This window comes from Mastigoproctus giganteus, chromosome 11, assembly GCF_048544385.1.
Source record: "Mastigoproctus giganteus isolate SK-2022 chromosome 11, ASM4854438v1, whole genome shotgun sequence".
Classification (NCBI taxonomy): Eukaryota; Metazoa; Arthropoda; class Arachnida; order Uropygi; family Thelyphonidae; genus Mastigoproctus; species Mastigoproctus giganteus.
The window spans coordinates 145,590,756-145,609,618 of record NC_143585.1 but is presented as its reverse complement, the minus strand read 5'-3'; the positions used below and the strand labels follow the sequence as shown (position 1 = coordinate 145,609,618).

At 37.1% G+C, this 18,863-nt stretch overlaps 1 protein-coding gene across 3 annotated transcripts in view; it reads left to right on the top strand.

Annotated features, from left to right (window-relative positions):
• LOC150078498 (tRNA:m(4)X modification enzyme TRM13 homolog) overlaps positions 1–18,863 on the top strand; it is a 376,145-nt gene that overhangs the window by 14,757 nt on the left and 342,525 nt on the right. For all 3 annotated transcript variants that reach the window (XM_090385143.1, XM_090385144.1, XM_090385145.1), the window contains exon 2: positions 4,345–4,388. In XM_090385143.1, coding sequence (XP_090241269.1) covers positions 4,345–4,388 — 44 coding nt within the window. The remainder of the gene's footprint in view (positions 1–4,344; positions 4,389–18,863) is intronic.

The window sequence follows — 18,863 nt, the reverse complement described above, 5'->3', positions numbered from 1 at the left end:
TTTCATGGATAATGCTGCATCTCACCCGCACATTGAATTGTATCATTCAAATCGTTTTTCTGCCACCAAACACATCTGCAGAGTGTCAGCCCTTGGATCAAGGGATAATAAAAAATTTTAAACTTCACTACAGAAAACGTGTTTTAAGACATCTCATTGCAAATGTGAGCGATGTAACATGTACGAGTGACCTTGCAAGGAAACTCAGCATCCTAGATGCGATTCAGTGGATTTCCTCTTCAGTAAACGCAATTAGAAAACAAACTGTCGTGAACTGTTTTGTAAAGTCTGGCTTCTCAAACGCAAAAATTGAAGTTGTGAATAGCAATGTGGAGCACCAAAAAGAACAAGAACTTCAACATCTATTGATAATGTACGATACTTCCGCTACAAGTGACCCTGGCTACAAAGATATAGACTCGAACCTCACTACAGAAGATGGTGTTCTAGATATTAACAACATTATCGTCGATATTTTTCAAGAAGTTCCTCATGAGGATAAAGAAATGGATGGAGGTCATTCTGTTGAAGAATATATTAACGACGAACCACCGATGAAAATAGAAGTGCTCATACAAATCAATCATTTAAAAATGTTTTTCGCTGCTGAAGAAAATACTGAAGGACTTTCGATGGTTTCTTCACTCCAAACAAATGTTGAAAACAAAATTATCAGCCGGAAGAAGGTACAGAAGAAAATAAGTGATTACGGTATGTATTTTTCTTAAGATAAAGTCATAATATGCATAGCACAATTGTATGTATATTATTTACAAAAATATTGTGTAAAATCTGTATATAATTTAATTTAATTTTACATTAAACGTTTAACGATTTTTCTTTATCTCTTGTGTAGGTAATTGTATATTGTTTACAAAAATATTGTTCAAAATCTGTATATATTTTAATTTAATTTTACATTAAACGTTTAACGATTTTTCTTTCTTTCTTTTTTTTTTCTTCCTCAGACTTCTTGTTAGCGGACACTTCTTTCTAATGAACACATTCTCGTTCCCCATGGCTGTCCGGTAAAGGGAAGTTTCACTGTAATTCAAAATACAGTAATACCCCGACTTACACGAACTCGGAGTTAAGCGGTTCTTGATTTTTTCGTTTGGCAACGCTGCTGCCCACTATCTTCAAGGTCGTTTTTCATATGGTATCGATATACGGTGCGACGGCGGAGAATGAGAGCGAAAGATGAACAAAATTCAACTTTGCTGCTTTTATGTTTTTTTATATCAGTGAAGCGGAAACACATTTCACCATAATAACGTAAAAACCAACACAATTCCAGCTATCGGTATGCAGTTAGATCGAGTTTACTACCAGTTTATAACAGATTCCACTAGCAGAAACACAACTGGATTTTTATTGTTTTATGGTAGTAACCCTAGAAATGTGAGGTGTTAATTAATAGTGTATCTCTGCCTTTATGGTGTTGTTTATTCAGTTGCTACACGGGCGCAGCTTTATGCGTATCAAGCGTGCCTCCTCGTTTTGTAATTGTGCTTTATTCCCTAAAAAGGAGTAAAATACTTAAAAGGTGTGAAAAGGAAGCATCCTGGTGAAGACACTGCAGATTCAGAGAGAAAAAGAAAAGCAATATCGATAAACAGAGGCGGACTGGATCAAAAATTCTTACCCGGGAAAATTTATAGTGGCCTCATACTATGGTTTATGGCCAAATTCACACCGGCCTCCGGCCCACCGGGGTTTCCCCGGTAAGGCTTATGGCCAGTCCGCCTCTGTCGATAGAGAAAAAATATGAAATTGTGAAACGCTTTGAGGGAAATGAAAGACCATGTGATATTGCACGTGCTACAGGCCTAAATGAAGCAACGGCGAAAAGCACATGACAATTGCAAACTTGACAGGTTGAAAATTGAAAAGGGCTCAATTGTAAAGGGCTTAAAAATTTTAGAAAACAGACTCCAACGAAGAACGCGTTATAGCTACAAAGCAAGGAATAAAAAAAATTATTAGCTTGCTACGAAGAAATTCTTCGTGAAAAAAAGAAGGCGCTGTGTCGTCACACGAATTTGTTAGATTTTATGAAGCCATCGACATCGAAATAATTTTTACGTAAGTCATTTGTTTTTTTAATACATATTTAGTATTAATATGTATAAATAACTGCAATTTTATTAATATTTTTCTTCTAAACTAGTGTTTTTGTTAGTCCTTGGTCCCAATTAAGCAAAATTTATATGTATTTATATGCAAAGTTGTACCCCGACTTACGCGATTTTCGTCGGACCCACCTATCGCGTAACTTCGGGGTATTACTGTATAACAATTATACCTGGGTAATTTTTGTTATGAATTAACTTTCATTTGTTCTACCCAAATGCGCAGCACCTTGTAGTGATAAATATATATATATATATATATATATATATATAGTTACTATTATACAGGCATACCTCGGTAAACGTTACCTCTGATAACGAAGCTTCGATATAACGAAGTCCACAATTTCAAGCCCCATTTAACATAAAAAAATATTCCAGTTTAATCACCTGAAATCTAAACAAACTGAAGAAATTACGGAAACCTTTGGGGCTTCTCGTGGTTGGTTCGAGAAATTTAAAAAACGGCCCAGGATTCATAGTGTAAAATTAACAGAAGCTGCAAATAAGTTTCCAGAAAAACTAAAGGAAATAATTGAATGTGAAAAATTTCCACCAAATTTGGTGTTCAGTGTTGACGAAAGCGGTTTGTTCTGGAAATGGCTACCAACAAAAAGCTTCATTTCTATCGAAGAAAAATCAGCTGCTGGGTTCAAAGCAGCCAAAGACCGTTTATAGTTACTCTTTGGATCAAATGCCTCTGGCGATTATAAATTAAAATTGTTATTAGTTTACCATTCAGAAAATCCGAGGGCGTTAAAAGGTAACATAAAAATGAATTTACCTGGAATATGGAAAGCAAATAGAAAAGCCTGGTTACCAAGGAGTTATTTACTGATTGGTTTGTTAACCACTTTTGTCCTAAAGTAAAACGGTATTGTCAAAAAAACAACTTTGAAGAAAAAGCTCTTTTGTTGTTAGACAATGCTCCGGGACATCCTACTGATCTTAACACGTTGGACACATGCATTCCTGTCAAAGTTGTGTTTCTTCCAGCAAACACAACTTCCCTGATTCAACCATTGGATCAGGGAATAATAGCATCATTTAAAGCTTATTATCTGCGTCGAACATTAAGCAATTTAACTGAACTAGAGGATAAAGAGGAAATGACAGTTAAAACTTTTTTGGAAAAACTACACCATTAAAAACGCAATTGAAAACATTGATAGTTCTTGGAAAGAAGTCACTAAGAAATGCTTAAATGGAGTTTGGCACAAAATATGGCCAGAAGTTGTACTAGAAGAAGAAAATAACATCCAAGAAATTAGAAATGAAGTTATCCAGATGGCTCAATCAATAGGTTTCGAAAATGTCGATGAAGAGGATGTTAGAAATTTATTGAATGCAGAAGATGATGGTTTTTCAGTGGAAGATTTAGAAAACCTTGTTAGCAACGAAGACAAAGATAATGAAAACGAAGTTAAAGAAGTTCCTGCTGAAAAAGTGTTAACCAAAGATTTAAAAAGGTGCTTAAATGACATTGAAAACGTTTTAAATTTTTTTAGTGAAAATGATCCTGATTTAGGAAGAAGTTTTATTGTTAAGCGATCAGTGTTAAATGCAATAACTCCATATAGGCAGCAATTGTTAAATGAAAGAGAAAAAAAGCATAAGCAATCAACTTTAGACTCATATTTTAAAATGTGATTTCACTTTGTATGTAAGTTGACTGTTTATTTAATAAAACTTTTCTTTGTTCGAAAAAAAAGCTTTTCATTTTCTTTACGTAGGAACGTATCCCTATTCCGGTCATAGTATTTTTACCTCTGAAAACGAAGTTTCGCTTAACGAAGTAATTTCGTGGAACGCATCCTATTCGTTATTCGAGGTATGCCTGTACATATATAGTTCATTAGCATCTAATGCAATATTTTGCTTCTGGGAAAAGGGACTCCACTTTGCCTGAGATAGGCCAACCGCATCCCCAGTTGAAATGTGATTTACGAAACCCTCTTTATCTTTGCAGGGATTCAAACCTAGACCTCTTCAGGTCAGTGACAAATGGCATACTGAATGTGATGCTTCTGCACTAGATACAATGTTGTTATATAGCTAAAATATAAGTGAAGCTTGTTACTTCTAACAGATTGATTGTATTTCCCTTAAAAATAAATTAAAAGTTGGTTTTTTTTCAGCTCTGTTTTATATGATTATAACTATAAAGCCTAACTTTGAGTAGTCTATAAAATTGCAACTTTTTTTTGTACAGGGAAACAGTGACTTTCGTATTGTATGCCCTCTGGATCCTACTCAGTGAGTAATAGTGTTACAAAGTGTAATAATTCATATTTTAATATCAAAAGAATAAAAATGATCAAATTTACTCCTAATCATTTTCACCACTTTTATATTTATTTTAAGTTTTTTACTGTCTCTGATCTTACAAAGATTTCTAAATTATGAAATTCTTGATTGTTTCACATCATTCATAACTGGGCCTTGGGTGGACCATAATGTATGGAAATGCTGTTCCAGTACAGCATGTTTAACAGCAATGTCATATACATACTTCTTGATTATTAAAAGTAAGATATTTTATTAATGATTGTGCAGTTTAATATAATTTTCTTTTTCTATCCCAGATCCCAATTACACAGCTTCTTTTCAGGCAGGTGATTCTTGTAATTTCCATAATACAGGAAAATTAATTTGACACAACCCAAAATGAATGCTAATTTCTCATTTTCATAATCATGTGCAATTGTTACCAAACCACATTGGTGATACATTATTATTATTAGCCATGTGGTGCAAGGAAGCCTGAGGCTTATGCTGCCCCAGCTAAAAAAAAAAAAAAAATTCCCACATTACCCTGAGAGAGAGAGAGAGAGAGAGAGAGGGAGAGGGGGGGGGGAGAAGTAGAAGGGAATCATCAAGAAGGCAAGAAAGCGAAGAATGATCATATCTAGCTCAGAACCCTAGGTTTGCCAAGCCCATACTCACCTGATGTGAGCCCCTGATGTACAATTCAATGCAGAACAGTAGTTGTTAGATTATATATATATATACACAAACTCATCCATATCAGTTTGTTTGCAATATCAAATGACATATTCCTTGTTTGAATGTGCACACTTTATCAAAAAAAAAAAAAAATTATTAAAAATCCTATATAAATGTCAAAGCTGAATTTTGAGAAAAAAACCCAATTCACCAGTAAAAAATAAATCAATGATTTCACAATTAATCTGTTTCTGTGAAACAGCATTTTGTAACAGCAACAACAAAAAAAAAAAAAAATGGATGTTCTTCATTGCTAAGCAGAGATGCTAATCGGTGTTTATTGCTGCCCCCAAAAAAAAGCAACAGTAATAAACTTGCATTCAGGCTGGTATGTCTTGTTGAAGTACTCAGAGTGCTGTTAAAAAATTAACCCTTCATCCCGAATGTATTCATGTAGTCAACCATGAATTAAAAAACTTAATGGATTTCTTTGTTGATTGATTTCCTTATCGATGATTGTGCCTTTATTGATTTAATGGGATGGGCATTTTGGAAATTTTTCTTTGGTGAGGAAGTCTAATTCCATTATTTGGTTATGTTTCTCATGAAATGCACTTGCAACCCTAAAAAAAATTGGAGTGCGGTATGCTTTTTATATCTTTAGTTGATGGAATTTCTCTTCTTCAAGAAAATAATGGAGTCACTGGTAAAAGAAGCGTTGCAGGATCATCTAGATAAGACTGCAGTAATGATTCAGACAGCTTGGATTTGTTAAGTCAAAGTCTTGTCTGACAAATTTGATTAGATACTATGATGCGGTTAAAAATGAACTGTATGCAAAAAAATGGTTTTGTTATCATATACTTGGATTTCAGGAAAGCTTTTGATACTGTTGCACATGGAAGACTACCATACAAATTGGAGCAGTATGGTATTAAGGAAAAGTTGCTACAATGGAAAAAAAGGGTAGTTGAGTGGGAAAAGACAGAATGGTAATCAATGGACTCTGTTGTTCGTGGACTAATGTTATTAGTGAAATCCCCTAGGGTTCGATTTTGGGCCCATTTGTTTTATACCTTCATCAAGATATTGATGAAGGTATATCAAGCTTAATGTTGAAGTTTGCAGATGATACAAAGGTTGGCAGGGTTGTTAATAGCAGTGTGCTACTGCAACAGGATCAATAAAAGTTGGGCAGTGGGCTGAGGTGGCAACTGAAGTTTAACATTGACAAATGCAAAGAAACGTACCAACTGTGTGGTACTACACTTAGAGTGGTAGAACACGAAAAAAACCTGGGATTAATTGTGCAGTCAGATATGAAGTTTTCTGAGCAGTGCAGAAAGGCTGCCAGAGCAGGTCATGGTGTTGTTATCAATGATATACAGGAAGCTTGCTTGTAGGGAAAACGAGGTGATTATCCCTTTGTATAAGGTAATGGTCAGGCCACGGCTTGAGTACTGTGTACAGGTCTGAAGGCCTCATTTTAAGAAGGATGTAGAGTTGCTTGAGCGAGTACAGAAAAGGGCTACACAAGATTGGTGAGGAGAAATCATGGGATTCTCTTACCAAGAAAGGCTTATATTCTGAAAACTGTAGCATCTGGGGAGTAGGCATCTGTAAGGTGATAATTGTGGTGTATAAGGCCTTGAATGGGATGAGCAGGTTCAATTCTGATGGGATTCTTCCGCTTGCTCAGATTGCAAACCTGAGGGGACATAAATTCAAATTGAGGAAAGACAGTTGTGGAATTTGCCTTTAGCCAGAGAGTAGGGTATTGCTGGAATAAACTTCCATCTGTCATTGCTTAAAGAAATTCAAGGAGGAACTGGACAAACTTTTAGAGGGAATGGATATGTGAATTGGTTTTTTTTTTTTTGGCTGATGCTACATAAGTTTGCTTTCTTGCATCACATTCCTCTACTATTATAGTTGATGGAAAAGTATACAAGTTTTTAATACACCAATGTATTGTGCTACTCGACAGTGAAAAAACATTAATGTTGGTTTCATTGAAATGGTGAGAAACGTTTTCTGTGAATTTCTTATTTCTAAAATTTGTTAAATCTCCCATGATTTCCAGATTTAAAATCACTGGGTTATTATTTGTGGGGCTTATTACTATTAGAATTGGCAAATACTGTAAAGAAGCAGGCTTATGTAGTATCAGCTAAGAAAATAATAATTAAAAATAAACAAAAACAATACACTTCTCACATTTACTGCTCATCCCCTCTATTATTATGGCTGATTATTCTATAAACTACCAGAACATTTCTCCTATTAATCCTTCCTCAATTTAAATTTATATCCCCTTATGTGTGTGTGTGTGTTGTCTGATTAAAAGTAAGGATACCATCAACATTAACTTACTCAATCCAACTGAAGCCTTAAACCCCTCGGTCAGATCTTCTCATGGGTGGCTAGGTTCTGGATACTGCAATTTGTAGAACTGAAGTCTTTTGTGATAAGAGTGCACTTTTGTTACCCTCCTTAATCTCTTTGCTGTTCTCTGCACCTCTTCTATCAGATCCACATTCTTTAGAATGAGTCTTCCACAACTATATGCAGTATTCAAGACATGACCCTACCATTTCCTTTTACAATGGGATGAATACCTCCTTATCCTTGCTGGTGGAGTTCCTGTATAGCGGCGCCTCCGTAGCCAGGTGGGAAGGAGCAGCAGTGCGTAGCACACGCTTCTTGATTAGACCGGGGTTCGAGCCCGTCACCACCAAATAGGGAGGATGCGGAAAGGTCAGGGAATGACCACCGCATATCCCGGAGCAATATGGCCTTAGTTGCTAATGCTCCTAAAAACCAAATAACAACAACATTCCTGTATAGCATTGACAAAACTCCATGAGCTGCCCCCTAGCAGCCAGTCTGCATTTCTCAGCGAACTGTCTGAATGCACAATTAGCCCCAAATTTTTCATTCTGTACATTGTGTGGTACCACATAATTGCTACTTTGGGATTACTGTTGCCCTTATCCACTGTCCTTGTATTTCTCTATTGTTAAAATTTAGTTGGCATGAGAGAAAGCAATACCTCATGAACAGGGTTCCATTTAAACTGTATAGCCACATAGTTGTTTTTTAGCATTAGCATTAGCATTAGCATTAGTAGAGGCATTTGATGCAAGAAAGCAAGCTTATGCAGCATCAGCCAAAAAAAAAAAAAACCCACTTCCACTTCACCCCTCTGTTCGTTCAAAGTACCTGTCCAGCTGAGCCTTAAACTTATTTAGGCTATCAACTTCCACCACAAGGGATGGAAGTCTGTTCCACCAACCAACCACCCGCTGGCTAAAGGCAAATTTCCGCACGTCTATCCTGCATCTGTCTTTCCTCAATTTGAATTTATGCCCTCTCAGGTGATTTTTCTGAGCTAGAGGAAGAATACCATCAGCATTGAGCATGCTTAAACCATTCAAGGCTTTATACACCTCTATCAGATCACCTCGCTGGTGCCTAGTCTCCAGACACTGTAATTTGCAAAACTTAAGCCTTTCTTCGTAAGAGCACCCCTTTGTTCCATTCACTAATCTTGTTGCCCTTCTCTGTACTCGTTCCAGCAGCTCTACATCCTTCTTGAAATGAGGCCTCCAGACCTGCAGTACTCTAGGTGTGGCCTGACCATCGCCTTATACAATGGAATAATCACCTCCTTATCCCTGCTGGAAAAATTCCTGTATATCATAGACAATACTCCATGAGCTACTCTTGCAGCCCGTCTGCACTGCTCAGAGAACTTCATATCTGCCTGCACAACCACCCCCACGTCCCTTTCATTCTCTACCACTGTCAGTGTAGTACCACAGAGTTGATACGTTGCTCTGGGGTTGCTGTTTCCCATGTGTAGTACTTTACATTTGTCAATGTTAAACTTCATTTGCCACCTCTCAGCCCATCTGCTCAACCTTTCCAGATCCTGTTGCAGCAGCATAGTGTCAGTAGTGTCCTTGACAACCCTGCCAACCTTTGTATCGTCTGCAAACTTGGACATTAAGCCCGATATACCATCATCAATATCATTTATAAATACAGAAAACAATAATGGACCCAACACTGAGCCCTGAGGGACTCCACTAATAACATCAGTCCACGATGAGCAGTGTCCATTGATTACCACTCTCTGTCTTCTCCCCCTCAACCACCCCTTTATCCATAGCAGCAATTTGCCTCCAATGTCACACTGCTCCAATTTGTGTAGCAGTCTTCCATGTGCAACAGTATCAAAAGCCTTTCTAAGATCCAAGTATATAATATCAAAGTTATTCCCTGCATCCAGTTCTTTTGTGACTGCATCATAGTATCCAATCAAGTTGGTCAGGCAAGACTTCCCCTTAACAAAACCATGCTGTGTCTGAGCTATAACTGAAGTCTTGTCTAAATGATCCTGCAGTGCTTCTTTAACCAGTGCCTCCATTAATTTTCCTGGAACAGAAGTTAAACTCACAGGTCTATAATTACTTGTGTCAGCCTTTGATCCTCCTTTGTGAATTGGGGTCACATTTGCACATTTCCAGTCTATGGGTACCTCCCCTGAGTCCAAGGAAGCTCTCATAATTATGGCTAAGGGTTTGCTTACTTCCTTTGCTGCTTCCTTTAATATAACTGGATAGATCCCATCCACCCCGGGTGCCTTTCTTGTGTTTATCTTCAACAGTTTCTCCTCCACTTTACTCCCAGTTATTTCAAGATTCTGTAGCTTACTGCTAGAGTTGAATACACCTCTGGCATTCCCCTCGCTGAGTAACTCCTCATGTGTGAATGTCGATGCAAAATATTCATTTAGTTTGTTAGCTACCTGAGCAGGATCATCAACATTTGACCCATCAATATCAAGTGGACCAATCTGATTCATCCCCTTCCTTCTAGAGTTTACATAAGTAAAGAACTCTTTGCTGTTTTTCTTTGCATCCCTTGCCAAGGATTTCTCGTAATCTGCCTTCGCCTGCCTAACCTCCTTTGTAACTTGGTTGCATATCAACTTGTATCTATCATAGGCTTCTGTGTCATGTGTTAATTTGTATGTATCCCATGCATTTTTCTTCTCTGCCATATGCCTCATTAGTTCAACTGACATCCATTTTGGCCTAAACCTTGAACAATATTTCTTAGTTGGTATGAAAAGCCTAGTAGTTTTTTTTTTTTTTTGGTGACACTAATATATATATATATTTTTTTTGAGTTCACATTACATTCTGGAATGCAACCGAACATGAAACATCCAGATCCCATTCTGGCAGGCACTCTTTCTCGTCAAGATTTTGCACATTCCTGTTACTAGAATACGAGCTATGCTTTCTGTTTGTTGGGAACTAGATGTGCAGAAAAACTTGGGAGAACCACAACACAACCATTTCAATGAAATTATTTTTCAGAGCAAATGTATATCTTAAACTTTACTAAAAAGGATATGTGGGAGGCATATATAAGGATTGCTTACCATCTATTCTCTGTAGTTTGATAAACTTTGTGCAACTGTAGAATCAGATTTTTTCCACTTGATGTCGATAGTTCGACTGTTGATGAGCCTGCTGAGGTAGTTGACAAACTGAATGAGTATTTTGCTCTACATGCACACATGAGGAATTCTGTAGCAAAGTGGAGGCCAGAAGTTTATCCGACTCTTAACAGGGAGCTAAATGATTTTGTAATAAGATTATTACTATATTTAATACCCCTCACATATCACGTGGGGGCTTAGAGGGGGAACAGGCATTCTGTGTGTTCTCACTCAGTCTAAAACACTGATGGATCCAGTATCTTTCTATTACAGAAGATTTAGGAGAAGTCCGGCTGGCCTACGTCCCTAAAATCCACTCATACACACCTTCTCGATGGTAAGCCCTGTTATGTCACTTAGGTGCAACAAACGTGTAGAGTGGTTCTCTTCAAGACGTCTGGTCAGCGTGAAGAGGGAAAAGACCAAACCCTCCAGCACATGACAGTAAAATGAAACAAATGGCCCTCGGTCCCCAGCGGCTTTCACTCCCCTCTTGTGGCAGCAAGAGGATTAGAGTGGAAGCAGAGGGTGCTAAGAATCTCTGGGTATGACCAGGCTGCCATGCACAGGAAACTGAATCTGGCCTGTTACAACGTAAGATCGCTCGTCGGTGAAGACAGGATATTAGAGCTGGAAAAGGAATTGGAATATCATCGGTTTGGCTGAAACAAGAAGAAATGAATCACTTATAAGTTTACCAAGTGGAAATCTGCTGTACACCAATGGAAACAATGAAAGGAGTGAAGGTGGAGTTGGCTTTCTGGTCCATAAAGATATAAAAAACAACATTTTGGAATTCAAAAGTACATCACCAAGGGTGTCAAGACTGCTACTCAGGATTTCTAAGAGGTATAAGCTAAAGGTTATAATGATTTATGCACCAACATCGAGCCATGATGATGAAGAGGTTGAAGAAATGTACACCGAAATTGAGAGTCTTCTAGATGAACAGAAAACTCACTACACAATCATTATGGGGGACTTCAATGCTAAGGTTGGAAAGAGACAAAACAGCACAGCAAGGGGAACTATAGGAAAATTTGGAATTGGTGAAAGACCTGTGGAATTTGCAGAATCTCGAGGAATGTCAGTAATGAACACTTTTTTTCAAGAAAAGGGTGAACAGAAAGTGGACATGGAAGAGCCCAAATGGATTAACAACTAATGAAATTGACTTCATCCTCACTAACAGTAGATATATCATGAATGATGTTACTGTCCTGAACAAGGTAAATGTTGGAAGTGATCACAGAATTGTAAGATGCACACTTGATTTAGATATAAGAAAAAGTAAGGAAAAAACTGACTCAAGTAAATGATATAAAGGTCTTTGAGATAACAGAAGAGGAGAAAAAGCAGTATGTACTGGGACTTAAGAACAAGTTTGAGCTTCTGCAGACTGTTCAGGACAAAGATATCGACGAGGAGTATTACAACTTTCTGAAAGTGATAAAGCCCTATAGGTAAAAAGAAATCCAAAGAAGAAAAAATTAGTCCAGAAACACTTTTCATGATGAACCGAAGATGACAAATGAAGAGCAAGAAAAACACTGACAAGGAGAAAATTGAGTATACTGAGTTATGCAAAGCCATTTTAAAGAGACTCAGAGAGGACATAAGAAAATTTAACACAAGAAAAGTAGAACAAGCATTAAGGGAAAACAAAGGATTTAAATCAGCAGCCATGACCAGTAATACAGAAAGACAAATGAAACTGAAGAATAGCGATGGTGTTCTTATAAATAGCAAAAAAGGTATAATTCAGATAGCAGAAGACTACTATAAAGAGTTATACAAGGAGCGAGGGAATGATGCCAGCAGTGGGGAAGATGGATCGCAAATTAGTAACACATATCACATACCCGATATACAGGTGACCCCCGCTTAATGCTGATAATGCGTTCCGGAAAAACAGAGCACTAAGTGAATCCGCGCTAAGCGAGAACCGCATTCCCATAAGGTAACATATGTATTTGTGAGTTGCGGTCGGTGCCATAGGATATTTCCTAATCAATAATAAACGGTAGTGAAAAGATGCACAGATGTCGGTCAAAATAATTAATACAGTGGTACCTTGGATTGCGAGTAACTTGTTCTATGAGTGTTTTGCAAGACGAGCAAAAATTTTTAATAAATTTTAACTTGATAAACGAGCGAGGTCTTGCAATACGAGTACAGTCAGTCCTCATATAACACGTGTTTACACTACACGAATTCGATCATACACGATTTATAAATACCTGAATGATAGCTTATATAACACGAACCAATTTTGCTTATGCACGATTCGCCTTTGTGTTTACAAGAAATGGCAGTCGAACGCAGAATCACCCCAACCGAACGCAACACGATAGGAATGAAGAGGAGATTCTGAAAATATATTTGTTTTTTTTTTATCAGTGAAGGGGCAAAACATTTTGCCATAATAACGTAAAAACCCACACAATTCCAGCTATCAGTATAATCGCAAATGCAATTAGATCGAGTTTACTACCAGTTTATAACAGATTCCACTAGCAGAAACGTAACTGGAAATTGTTTTTATTGTTTTATGGTAGTAACCCCTAGAAATGTGCTTTAGTAAAATGTGAGGTGTTAATAGTGTATCTCTGCCTTTACGGTGTTGTTTATTCAATAGCTACACGCGCGCAGATTTGTTTATGTGTATCAAGTGTGCCCCCTCATTTTGTAATAGTGCGAGCGATGAATCTGTTTAACGACAATGCAATGTCATATTTCCGTGAAATCCTCAAGAGGAGGCAAGTGTCATTGGAGAGGTTCCTTGTTAAAGTTGCACAAAAAGAAAGAGTCAACAGATAGCGGTGATTCCGTTAGTGACAGTGAAAGTCGTCCTACTATAAATCCGATTGCTTTATGTATATTAAATTTAAATATTAAAAATATGAAAAGGTATGTATGTATTTTGTATTAATCATTTTTACAGTATATGAATATTTTTGAGTTTTGGAACAAATCATATGGGTTTCCATGATTTCTTACGGGAAAATTCGCTTTGATATACGAGTGCTTTGGATTACCATCACGTTTCTGGAACGAATTATGCTCGCAAACCAAGGTACAGTCTGTCCTCGTATAGCACGATAGTTGCGTTCCTAGAAAACCTCGTGCAATGCGAAATCGTGCAATATAAACAACAGGCCCTATGGGAAAAGTAGGGTTAGGTGCCGACCACCCAAGATTGAACACACATTTGGAACCAAAACATTACAAACAATAAATAATCGGGTAATTTTAATCGTTATAAAATGTAAGTATTTTATAACGATTAAAATACGTAATAAAAATATTATAATAAAGTATTTTTAGTATTTTTTAATACTAAAAAAGTATTTTTTACGAATAAAATACGTATTTTATTCGTAATAAAATTATTATATTAAATAAAATAGTCGTAATAAAATACTTACGTATTTTATAATACGTAAGTCGTAATAAAATATTGCTAATGCTTTTGCTTCTATCGTAAGCAAACTTGTTTTTTATTTGATTTTCTATCCAAACAGATGACAGCCGTTCCATCTCTTCCAATTCTTGTGTCTAATCTAATGGATTTTAATTACACTGAGTTGTTCCTGCTATGAAAGTTGTTTTTATTTTCTCTGCATTCTTTGTAATTCTCGGCGTTGCCTGATTTAGGTCTATAGCACGTGCAATATCACATGGCCTTTCATTTCGCTCAAAGCGTTTCACAATTTCATATTTTTTCTCTATCGACAGAGGCGGACAGAAGCCTTACGGGAGAAACCACGGTGGGCCGGAGGCCGGTGTGATTTTGGCCATAAACCGTAGTATGAGGCCACTATAAATTTTCCCGGTTAAGAATTTTTGATCCAGTCCGCCTCTGTTTATCGATATTGCTTTTTTTTTTTTCTCTGAATCTGCAGTATCTTAGCCAGAACGCTTCCTTTTCGCACCTTTTAAGTATTTTACTCATTTATAGGGAATAAAGCACAATTATAAAACGAGGAGGCACGCTTGATACACATAAACAAAGCTGCGCGCGCGCGCGTGTAGCAACTGAATAAACAACACCGTAAAGGCCGAGATACACTATTAACACCTCACATTTTACTAAAGCACATTTCTGGGGGTTACTACCATAAAACAATAAAAAAAAAAAAACAATTTCCAGTTGCGTTTCTGCTAATGGAATCTGTGATAAACTGGTAGTAAACTCCATCTAATTGCATTTGCTATTATATCGATAGCTGGAATTGTGTTGGTTTTTACGTTATTATGGTGAAATGTGTTTCCCCTTCACTGCTATAAAACACATAAATACATTTTCAGAATCTTCTTCATTCCTATCGTGTTGCGTTCGGTTGGGGTGATTCCGCGTTCGACTGCCATTTCTTGTAAACACAAAGGCGAATCGTGTATAAGCGAATTCGGTTCATGTTATATAAGATAACGTTCCCCTATTTATAAATCGTGTGTGATCGAATTCGTGTAATGTAAACACGTGTTATACGAGGACCGACTGTACCACTGTATTCAAATATCTGTATATTTATTCTGCATTACATACGTTTATAATTATGTGGTAACTACTTACGTATCTAAATTGATTTAATTTAATTGATGAATTTAATTATGAAAAATGTGTCGATTTTTTGTTGAACTTTGGCCCTCTTCCAAATAAACTAAAAGGGATATTAATTTTAAATCCCCCGCAGTTTAATTACCACCCAACAATAAAGTCAACCGATCCTTCGCCGCTTTGAAACCTGGCATATTTTTTTCTTCTTTCAATATGAAACTTCTTTTAGGCATTCGTTTCCACAAAAGTCCTGCTTCATCTATGTTATAAACTTGTTGAGAAGTATAACACACAATACCCCTCTTCAATAATTTTAACAAGTTCTTTTTTGAAAGTTTCGGCTCCTTGATCTGCACTTGTGGCTTCTCCCTGGATTTTAAATCTATTCAACCACCCCTTACTAGTTTTAAATGGTTCCAATTTTTTTTTTTTTTAGGTGAGTTTTCTTCTGATCATCATATAGGCTAATCTCTCTCTCTTTTTTTATTATTTATAATATTTAACTTAACTGAATTCTGCATTGGATATTATCTTCAATAAAATTAAGTCTTTCCATTTCAATCCTAATAGCCGTCCTAGTTGCTTGCAGTGTAACAGCTATCTTTCCCGCTGCTAAAATTAATTCTTTATTTTTTTATAATTGTTCTTACAGTTAAACTTGCAAGTCCTAAATTATGGCACACATCCGCTTGTTGTTGACTGAAATCGATTCGCTTCAAAACGTCTAATTTCATTTTCAAATTCAATCTATTTCTTACATTTATAGTCTTTGTACTGCGCTCAGACGTTGTTGCTTTTTCATTCTTATCGGCCATTATGAACTCTTCGAAAATATAACTGCATTGGTTGCATTAATTACGATACAATGTTCAAGTAAACTGTCCGTTACGCATGACGTCTAATACTGTACTGAGTGACAACTAGTCTTCGGATAAATGCATATAACGCTAATATTACAAGCAATATACTTGATCATTTTTTAAAATCTCGGAACTAAGTAACATGTCACTGTACTGCAATTAAATTAGCACGAGAGAGAATTTCACTGAGCATGGGAATATTTCTCAAGTCGGCGTGGAAAACCTTTTAACCGTATTTTTATATTCATTTTCGAGCTATCGACTCCATCAAGTGAAACAATTTCGTTAAATATGCCAAAAATGCAGTCTGTAAGTGAATCTGTGACAGCATTATAGTCAGATACGGGTTATAATATATGAACAGTGTTATAGCGAATCAGCGTAAAGTGAACCGCGTTATAATGGGGGCCTGCTGTACTTCCTGATGAGGTAGAACATGCATTGAAGAAAATGAAGAATCAGAAAGCCTCGGGGGAAGATGAAGTTACTGTAGAGTTGTTAAAATTGGGAGAAAGAGACATAACACAAAAACTGGCAAGGCTCTTCACAAAGGGCATTAGAAAAGGTGTGATGCCTAAGGAGTGGAATAATGCAATCATAATTTTGCTGCATAAGAAAAGAGATAAATCAGAAATTGGAAATTATAGACCAATTAGTTTGTTATCCCCCATCAACAAGTTGTTCACAAGGGTCATTACTAACAGATTAGAAAGAACACTTGATGATAATCAACTGAAAGAGTAAACTGGTTTTAGGACAGGATTCTCAACTATGGATCACCTTCACGTAATGTCACAGCTAATGGAGAAAGTAAATGAATATAAAACACCATTGTGCCTGGCATTCGTGGATTATGAAAAGGCATTTGACTCCATACAGCATAAGGCAATGTTTCGGGCACTGAAAAGACAAGGCATACATACCCCATATATTATGATTTTGAAGAAAATATATGAGAATGCTACCTCCTTTATTAGACTAGACAAAGACAGTAGTAAATTTAAAATTGAGAAAGGAGTTTGACAAGGAGACAATATCTCCAAAGTTGTTTACTGCTGCCCTTGAGGAAGCTTTCAAAACATTAGACTGGTCGCAGAAAGGAGTCAATGTGAATGGAGAGTACCTAAACCGTTTACGATTTGCAGATGACATTGTGGTCATAAGCCACGATCCCAAAGAATTAGATGAAAACCTTAATCAGTTATGCAGAGTTAGTAAGGATTTTCGACTAAAGATGAATATGGCTAAAACAAAGGAAGCCTGAGGCTTATGCTGCACCAGCGAAAAAAAAAATTTCCAAGTCACCAAAAAAGAGAAGAATGATGATATCCGGCGGCTCAGGACCCTGGGTGTGCCAAGCCCATAATCACCAGATGTAAGCCTCCTGGGGTTAAATGATGAATAAGTATGCCACAGAAAAGGATATAATTATTGAAGAAGTAGTAATTGAAAAGGTGGAGTCATATACTTATCTGGGAGAAGTCATTAGCTGTAATAATGATAAATGGCTGGAAGTAGAGAAGAATAAATGTAGGATTGATAGCATTCAGGAAATATAGTCATATACTGATGAGCAATATCCCAATTTGTCTTCTGGGTCAAGCTCAGCAATTGACCTCTCCATATGCTCACCAGCCCTTTTTCCATTGTTTGACTGGTCTGTTCATGATAGTCTGCTGGGTAGTGACAACTACCCAATAGTTTGTTATATAATAGTAGTAGTGGCATGTGATGCAAGAAAGCAAGTGTATGAGCTTATACAGCATCAGCCAAAAAAAAAAAGAAAATCACACCATTCCCTCCAAATGTCTGTCCAGTTTCTCCTTAAATTTATTTAACCTATCAACTTCCACAACGACAGATGGAAGTTTGTTCCAGCAATTAACCACCTGCTGGCTAAAGGCAAATTTCCGCACATCTATTCTACATCTGTCTTTTCTTAATTTGAATTTATGCCCCCTTAGGTTCGTAATCTGAACAAGTGGAAGGATCCTATCAGAATTCAGCGTGCTCAACCCATTCAAGGCCTTATACACCTCAATCAGATCACCGTGCAGGTGCCTAGTTTCCAGCCACTGCAATTTGCAGAATTTAAGCCTCTCTTGGTAAGAGGATCCCTTCATTCCCCTCACCAATCTTGTTGCCCTTTCTGTATACGCTCAAGCAAATCTACATCCTTCCTAAAATGAAGCCTCCAGACCTGTACGCAGTACTCAAGGCATGGCCTGACCATTGCCTTATACAGAGGAACAATCACCTCCTTTTCCCTGCTAGCAAAATTCCTATATATCATTGACAAAACCCCATGACCTGCTCTGGCAGCCTGTCTGCATTACTCAGAAAACTTCATATCTGACTGCACAATTACTTCCAGGTCCTTTTCATTTTCTACCACCTTAAGTGTAGTACCACACAGTTGGTATGTTTTTTCTGGGGTTACTTCTACCCATATGCAGCACTTTGCATTTCCCAAGGTTAAATTTCAGTTGCCACTTCTTAACTCATCTGCTCATAATTATCTAGATCCTGTTGCAGTAGCACACTGCCATTACTGTCATTAACAACGCAGTCAACCTTTGTATCATCTGCAAACTTCGACACAAAGCCTGATATACCTTCATCAATATCATTGATAAATATACAAAACAACAGAGGATGCAACACCGAACCCTGTGGGACCCCACTAATAACATTAGTCCACGAAGAGCAGCACCCATTAATCATCACCCTCTATCTTCTCCCACTCAACCACCCTTTTATTCATTGTAGCAACTTACCCTTAATACCATTCTGCTCCAATTTGTACAATAGTCTTCCATGCGCAACAGTGTCAAAAGCTTTCCTGAAAT